Source organism: Ailuropoda melanoleuca, chromosome 10, assembly GCF_002007445.2.
Source record: "Ailuropoda melanoleuca isolate Jingjing chromosome 10, ASM200744v2, whole genome shotgun sequence".
NCBI classification, from domain to species: Eukaryota; Metazoa; Chordata; class Mammalia; order Carnivora; family Ursidae; genus Ailuropoda; species Ailuropoda melanoleuca.
Window position 1 is genome coordinate 25,088,642 of NC_048227.1, and position 8,502 is coordinate 25,097,143.

Genomic DNA, 8,502 nt, shown 5'->3' on the forward strand with positions numbered 1-8,502 from the left:
CAGCTCTTCAAAGCTTTCAAGGGTCACTGGCTCTCTGCTTCAGGAGTCTGTGCTCCTTAAAAAGAACAAGAAACACTTCACACCTATTAGTATGGCTACGATCCAAAAACCAGAAAAACGACATGTTGGCGAGGGTGTACAGAAATTGGAACCCTTGTGTGTTGCTGGTGGGAACCTTTGCGCAGCTGCTGTGGAAAATAATATGGAAAGTCTTCAAAATATAAAAATAAAAACAGAACTACCACATGATCTAGTAATCCTACTTCTGGAGGTATCCCCCCAAATATTGAAAGCAGGGAGGTGAAGAGATATTTTTACACTCATGTTCATAGCAGCATTACTGACAGCAGAAGTGAGGTGGAAACAACACAAGTGTCCATCAGTGACGGATGAATGGATAAGCAAAATGTGGTACAAATATGCACACGGTGGAGTATTACTCGGCTGCAGAAAGGAAGGAAATTCGGACACCTGCCACAACACGGGTGAACCTCGAGGACATCATGCTACATGAAAGAAGCCACTCAGAGAAACCCAAGTACAGTGCAATCCCATCTATATGTAGTCAAATTCACAGAAACAGAAAACAGAGTGCTGGCTGCGGGGGGGACCGGGCAGGGGAGAATGTGGACTTGTCACTTAATGGGTATGGAGTTTCAGTTTTGCAAGAAGAAAAGCGTCCTGCAAATTGGCTGCCAATGAATGTACTCAACACCCCCGAACTGGACACTTAAGAAAAGGTTAAGATGGTAAATTTTGTGTGATGCGTACTTTACCCTAATTAAAACTAAAAGAAGAGGGGTCTCCAGCCATATTCTTTCACGGTGCACCCCCCGATCTCCAGGCTGCTCCCTTCTGCCTCATGCTTGTGCTGTCCTGACTGCCGGCCATTCGGGCTTCTCCGCGCCAGCGTCTCCCCTGGAGGCTCCCCGGTAGGGGGTTTCATGCAGGGTGGGGCCCTGGTCCCCAAACACAAGGCGGCTGCCGGGCTCTGCGCGGCGGAAGGCTACATGGCTGCTTGTAATCGGGGAGCTCATGATGACTTCTGGGACTCCTGCCTCCGGAGAGGACTGGAGACCACCCAGGGCTTTCGAGGTGTGGTTCTGGGGTCAGCAGAAATAACCACCCCCTTCCCTGCTTACCTCTCCACTTCCACCTGTGTCTCCCTCCCAACTGTCCCCCATGACGGCCTAAGTGATCTCTCCATATCGCAAATAGGATCTCTCCTTGTTAAAACCTCCCAGTTCACAGCTAAGGATTCAACCACCCACCAGGTGTTCCGAAGTCGCTGCAGGGACCGGCCTGGACCTACGTCACTGTGTTTGCTCTTTGTGTTTCAGCCACATTAGCCTTCCTCCAGCTCCTCAAACATGCCACGGTCCCTCCTACCACCGGACCTTTGCTCATGCCATCCCCTCTCCCAGAACGCTTTCCTGGGACCCCTCATGAGTCTGATGGAGAACTACCACCCATCACGCCCATCTCAGTTCACAGACTGCCTCTTCAGGAGGCTGTCCCAGGCCCCCAGCCCAGCTGAGCTTCACTTGTTGGGTGCTTCTAGAGCCCTCCTTCCTTCCTTCAGAACACCTGCCTTTCTTTGTAATGATGCGTTCACCTACATCATCATTCGGCTTAATGTCCATCTCCCCTCTATTAGTAACAATGGCTGTCACCTAGACAGTGCTGTGTGCTAAGCACTTTATGTACCGTTACTCATTTAACCCTCTTAGCAACCATATGGGGTGGTGGTGCTGTTTTTCTCCCCATTTTACAGATGAGGTGATCGAGGCACAGAGACATTAAGTGATTTTCTCAAGTCCAAATTCACACCGCTAGTAAAGGGAAGAGCTGGGATTTGAACCCAGATGTCTGGCTCGAGTCTGCGCCCTTGGCCCCTCTGATGAGGGCAGGATCTACGTACGCTTCTCCTCATGGCTGACTGCCTGTTGTCTAGCACGGTGTCTGGGCCCCTGGCAGGAGCTCAATACATATTTGTTGAGGGACTGATGAAGTCAGAAGGAGCCCCATCTCCTGAACTCCTCTGTGGGAGGAGAAGACTGTTTTCAGCCTTCAGTTGGCTGGACGGCTGCCTTCGGCTCAGGTCATGATCTCAGGGTCTTGGGATCGAGCCCTGCACGGGGCTCTCTGCTCAGTGGGGACCCTGCTTCTCCCTCTGCTCCTGCCTACCGCACCCCACTCATGCTCTCTCTCTCGCTCTCTCTCTCAAATAACAAATAAAATCTTAATAAAAAAAAAAAGAATCACTGGGTGGACTCAAGGACTGAAAAGGGAGCAACTGTACACAGATAGGTGGGCATCTGTACTGGTTAATTCAACTTCAAATCCGAGGCTGACTAGGACGTATGCTAAGCATCACCAACGGTCCGACCTCCTGCAGAACTGACCAAAGGCTCTGCTTTAATGCTAACCTCCTTCCTTTTCTTACATGGTGCAAGTTATGTTTTGAAGGAAGAGGATTAAGGCAACGTACATGTGAAAGGCCCCAGCAGAGGGCGTGACACACGGTAGGTCCGCAGTAAATGTCTGCTGGATCCAGATGTGAGTTTCGCCCGATCAGTGCTACGGAAACGGTCTTTAGGACAGTAGAGAAGCCCCGGCACCTGCTTCCTGTCTTTATGCGCCGGCGTTTCCTGCCGAGGTACCGCAGAGCTGCTCTGAGGCTCCTGGAATCGGGCTCCACCAGTGCCTTAACACAGCAGTTTGGGTCTACGGACAGGTGTTATTTAAACGTCCACAGAGTGGGCCCTGCTGGGACAGACCTTACAGCAGTGGATCCCTAAGACGCAGGATGAGTAGATCCCAGATTTAGCTTGAAAGAGGTCAACACTGTCCCCCCTGCCACATACATGCACGTGTGTGTGCGTGTGCACACACGTACCTGCACACCAGACAGAATATGAGCCCGGAGGGGCCATGCACACTCTCCGCTCTCCTTCCGTGTGCGTATGAGCTGACCCAGGGCCTAGTGAAGGATGGCCAGTGTGGGGTCTCTTACTACGAGCCCAAACCAACCAACAGTGCGAAACGCTTTGGTTTGGTCCCCTCTTGTGCATCTAACTACAGTCAGCCAGCGTGGCTTCCTGCCTCAGTAAGTAGGATACACTCAACAGAACCATCATATCCTTCGATGACTCAAGACTGAGCAGGGTCTCAGCGTTTGAAAACATCTGTTTTCATCCATGCACTGGATGTATAACCAACTCCAGCCGGAGCCTACAGGGGCCAGCGCGTCATGTCACAGCAGAACAGGGAGGTTGGAATTCTTTAAACACACGGAGCTTGCATATTCCAAATACAGGACTGTGCTTTGCGTTCACAAACAAGTTGGTTCTGTCCTGTTTTTCTTGAGACATTCAGTCTTCATCGCCCCACTTTGCTTTTCCCACTTTTAAGAGAGATGTGAGTTCAGCTAATATTTTGCTAGTCTCTTCATGAGTACAGGGAGAAAAGAAAGCAACACGTTGAGGCTCACACGATTCCACTGCTACAATGATAACAGCCTGTATTTATCCAGCACCTTCTATGTGTCAGGCACTGTGTTAAGGCCTTAATACACAATATTTCATTGACGCTTCCCAATGTTCCTATGAAATAGGTACTAAACATTGTGTCCCTTCCTTAGGTGGACAAACTGAGATGCAGAAAGCCAAAAGCACCAGGCACCTGCTCCCATGGCCAGGGTGAGGGCTCCCAATGTTCAACAAGGCTACGTGCATCCAGGGCCTACACAAGGCTTGGGGCCAGTAAGTATCAGTGAGTCCTTATGGCTCAAGAGGGGAAGAGTCTGGCTTCCCAGTTACAGCTGGGAAGGGGCACACAGAGAGGTGGTGTGAAATCATACAACAGCTCAGAGCAGCCATGTTGGGTGGGCTCTGCCCTCAGAAATCCCCTCCATTTTCAGAGCCTCTTAGAAACTTCTGACTTGGGCCCTCTTGCCCCTTTGAGGAGGCTCCTAAGTTTGCTCATCCTTCCTGGGACGGGAGAAGTAGCGGTTTTGGAAGCTACAGATGGAGCGGCAGATGGGAAGTGAAAGCCTATCCGAGTTGCCCAGGATAAAACCATTCATCTGCAAAATTCATATGTTTTTGCATGGGGCGACTTCACAGAAACAAAAGCAAGAGAGGAACCAGCAGTGCTTGATGCATAAAGTGCCCCTGGCCACAAGGCTGGCAAACTGAAGTGGGCAGAAGAGTGGGGGGCGGGGGGGCTGGAAATGACAGTGGGGGGGCAGGGGGAGGGAAAGACAGACGGACCGAGGCACAGAGAGACCTGGAGCATTAAAGCTAAAAAAAATCTTGAAAAATTCCAGGACTCTCTTCTCTGAAAGCTAAAATGGGTTTGGCATGTGGTCTAGGAAAGGATTCCTGGGCCCCTCAGACATCTAGGAGCTTCAGCCTGGGATGCAGCTCAGGAAGGAACAGTTGCCATTTACCGAGCATTTGTAAGTGCCCGATGCTCTGCTAGGTTCTCCGATCAGATCCCGGTTTCACAAAGACTGAATTTCCTTGCAGATGGACATATGGCTAGTGAAGTGGCAGAACGCAGACGCGAGCCCTAAGCCATCTGCTGGCCTCTCAGCACCCACCCTCTGGGACAAAGAAGTGCTAGAGGTCCTGATACCCTGGCCCAGCTAACCTGGTTGAGTCCATGGTCGTGGCAAATCAACACAGGGCCGCTAGGGGGCAGCCTTGTGACCTGGCGGGAGTCTCCTGGAGAGGGCCATGGGCCTCCTGACCTCAAGAGGTCTCTGGCAGAGTGCCACCCTGGACCTAGGCTGAGGTGATCTCTGGGGTCTCCACTGGAGGTCTAGCGGAGGAATGAGCAGACTTGGGACCACAGGTGACCTTCCTACCTCCAAGGACCTTCCCTCATGTCATTCTCTGCTGCCAAGTCGTGCAACCTCTACCCTGCCCAGCTTGAGGGGTGGGACTGTCTCCAGCTGCGCTCTCTATGGAGGCTGGGGCCATCTTGCCACTCTGGGTCCGGCTGGTTTCCCCAAGGGCCAACTTCAAGAGGAAAGAACACCAGCCTTGGAATGGGCCAGAATCGGTTCTCATGTCCACTCTGCCATGTATTTCGTTCATGACCTTGGGTCCCCAGGTTGCCCTTCTGTAAAACAGGTTTGCTTCGAGGGTTGAAGGAAGGGTCTGCCTCATTAGCTGTTACAATCAGCATTTGGGGATGTTTTTGAACTCAGTCGTTTCTTGGAAGACAGATGGAGAACGTCTTAACTCACCCCTGCCCTGTGCTCTCCACTCGCTTCTCCTCATTCTTTAGTTTATTATACTCCCTCCGTTTTTGCATTTCTCAGATGCAGCCAGGTCATCTCTGACCCATGTCTCGTCCAGACTGTTCTATGTCTCAGGAAACGTTCTCAATTGGAAGCAATTTTACCCCTTGGGGACACTGGGCAATGTCTGGGAATATCTGTAGTTGTCCCAAGTGAGTGGGGGGCCAGCATGACCAAATCTAGTGGACCGAGGCCAGCGGCTGCTGCTAAATGTCCTGCCACACACAGGACGGTCCCCACAATAGTCATCCAACCTAGTATGTCAGCAGTGACCAGGTGGGGAACTCCTAGTCGAGAACGAGCTCTTCCTCATTTGCCTGACAAACCGTTCTTATCCTTCAGTTCTCTAGTCCAAACTTGGCATGTTCGGAGGCCTTTCTGACCACCTGAACCTGTCCCCTTACCCCCCACCCCCTCACTTTTTGTTCTAGCTCTTTCACGCTTTGCATGGCGCCTTTAATTCCATTTTCTCAACTAGGGGACATGCTCCATTAGGTAAGGCTTGGGGCGCGTTTGCTCACTAAATGCCCGGATAGGGCCTAGCATGGGAGTTGCTTAACACGTTTGTGGAATGGGCACCTGAACAAGTGAATAAGTAAATAAGTAAAAATCCACCAGCGTGTTTCATAATCTGCTTAAGCTTGCTCTCCTATGAACAAAAGAAAAACAGCTATCTTTCTAACGACCAATAATCTTTCTCAGGTTCAAGGGTGCCAGATGGACCCTGCTTAAATGACCAAAGACTGTGCCTTCCCCTGGTCCCCTCCAGGGCCCAAGGGCTTCCCAGCAGAGAAGAAGATGCCACCAAGCTAAGGACGGAAGGAGGCGCCAGGAATCGCGCTGTGAAGGAGACCGAGACCATTTCTAGCTTTAAACAGAGAACGTCCCTCTCTGCCTGGATCTTACCTGGTTCCTGATTCAACACCCAAACTCCTGGGGCTGTGTGGCCTCAATTTTTGATGACATGAAGAATGATGGGTAGTATCTGAGGTGTGACAGTCATCTGGATGTTAGCTTAAAAGGGATGCGTCCTGAAATTTTTACAGACACAACTACATGATGTCCGGGAAGCACTTCAGCGTGGAAGGGAGGGACGGTGAGATACACTAGCACTGGCCGTGGCCTGATTCGAGCTGAAACTAGGGATGTGTACATGGGGGTTCGCTATACTGTGGTCTGCACTCTGCCTGAAAACTACCCTGATTAAAAGAAAATTTTTTAAAGACGCCTTCGTCTGGCTCTTGTGGGAGTGCTGTCCCCACAAGATGCCCTCGTGCCATCAGAGGAAGGAAGGCCCCACCCTTCGCTCCCCATCCTCTTCTCCCTTTTCAGCCGCACCAATAAATCAGGATGGAAGACACAGTCAAGCAAAGAGAAGCCTTCTGACAGGAAATAAAGTTCATTTTCTTGCCTTTTTTTTTTTTTAAACCTTACAAGATCTTTAGAGGGGTTTCCTTTGCTTATGGCCTATTTTCAAGAGCAGATCAATGTTTGTGCCAAGGGACAGACCTTTCTGGTGGCATCAGAGTTTCTTGGTGCCTCGGGGCTGCTGGCTGCTTGACCAGCTCCACATGACTGTGGCCAAGGACCCACAGGCGTGCCCCGGGCAGGTGTTGGAGAGTAGTTCCCCATTTTATAGTTTCACGTGAAACCTCCCAATTTTAAAACACAGGTAGGTAAGCCGTTCATTTGGACAAGTACATAGCAACCAACATACACACACACACACACAGACCGTGGGCCTCAAACAGCCCCAAAATGTGTCTGTGACTCGGCCGAAGCCATCATAACAGACCTCCCTTCCTCCCCTCTGCTCCCCTTTCCAACACAGTAGTCAGACCTGGTCCTGCCTCGAATCAAACATGCCAGCGACTCTTACGTTCTAGAAGCAACATGATCTCACCCCAAGATTCTCTCTGACCTCTTACTACCCTATCCCTCACCTCCTCTGTTCCAGCCACCCGGAGCCGCCTTGTTCCCCCAGCGCAGCAGGTACATGCCCACCTCAGGACCCCGCAGCCGCTGTTCCCTCTGCCTAGATGACTTTCCTGGTCCCAGGGACTTGTTCCTCCTGATCTTCTCGGGAAGGACTTCCGCAGCCATTCTTGCTAAAATTACAACTCTCCCTCCTGCTTCGTTCTGCTTTATTTTTCTCATGGGCCCTTTGACCAATTTTGTCTGTCGTCCTCCCCCTACTTAAACAGAAGCTCCGGGAGGGTAGGGGTCTTTCCATCTCTTCCATACCCTGAACATAGTGGGAAAACCATGTGCACAGGTCCAGCGTGGATCCCAGGCTGAAAGACCTCACGTGCCAGGCCTCCGCGGCCCCTCGCTGAGGCATGATGCCTCTCCAGACCGGCGGCAAAGTGCCTGCGCCCCCGGCTTCACAGTGAGGACTAAGGAAAGCGAGAGGAAGGCCGCCTTACCTGATGGGGTAGTCGGCGGCGCTGAGGTTGATGAAGAAGTCCCAGGGCCAGTCGGTCATCTCCAGGAGGTCCCGCATGCTCCGCAGGTACGTGGACAGGAGGCTGGCTCCCCCCCAGATGGTGGCCATCCTCCAGGGGGTGACACGAACATTGCCGTACTGTTTGGCGAACTGGAGCACTTGCCGATGCAGGTAATTGGAGCGCTTTCCCCGTGAAAGAAGAAGTGACATTCAGCAGCTTAGAACATGGGTGGATGTGCCGCTCGCCCCCTCTCTAGCCCTTCCCGTCTAGGTGCNCAGGGAGGTTGGAATTCTTTAAACACACGGAGCTTGCATATTCCAAATACAGGACTGTGCTTTGCGTTCACAAACAAGTTGGTTCTGTCCTGTTTTTCTTGAGACATTCAGTCTTCATCGCCCCACTTTGCTTTTCCCACTTTTAAGAGAGATGTGAGTTCAGCTAATATTTTGCTAGTCTCTTCATGAGTACAGGGAGAAAAGAAAGCAACACGTTGAGGCTCACACGATTCCACTGCTACAATGATAACAGCCTGTATTTATCCAGCACCTTCTATGTGTCAGGCACTGTGTTAAGGCCTTAATACACAATATTTCATTGACGCTTCCCAATGTTCCTATGAAATAGGTACTAAACATTGTGTCCCTTCCTTAGGTGGACAAACTGAGATGCAGAAAGCCAAAAGCACCAGGCACCTGCTCCCATGGCCAGGGTGAGGGCTCCCAATGTTCAACAAGGCTACGTGCA

The 8,502-nt window shown here is 51.3% G+C and overlaps 1 protein-coding gene across 1 annotated transcript in view; it reads right to left on the bottom strand.

The window, feature by feature from the left end:
* XYLT1 (xylosyltransferase 1) overlaps positions 1 to 7,970 on the bottom strand; it is a 77,304-nt gene extending 69,334 nt beyond the window's left edge. The window contains exon 1 of the mRNA XM_034670320.1: positions 7,738 to 7,970. Within this exon, the coding sequence (XP_034526211.1) occupies positions 7,738 to 7,967 (230 nt within the window). The 5' untranslated portion in view covers positions 7,968 to 7,970. The remainder of the gene's footprint in view (positions 1 to 7,737) is intronic.
* Positions 7,971 to 8,502: the final 532 nt, after the last annotated feature.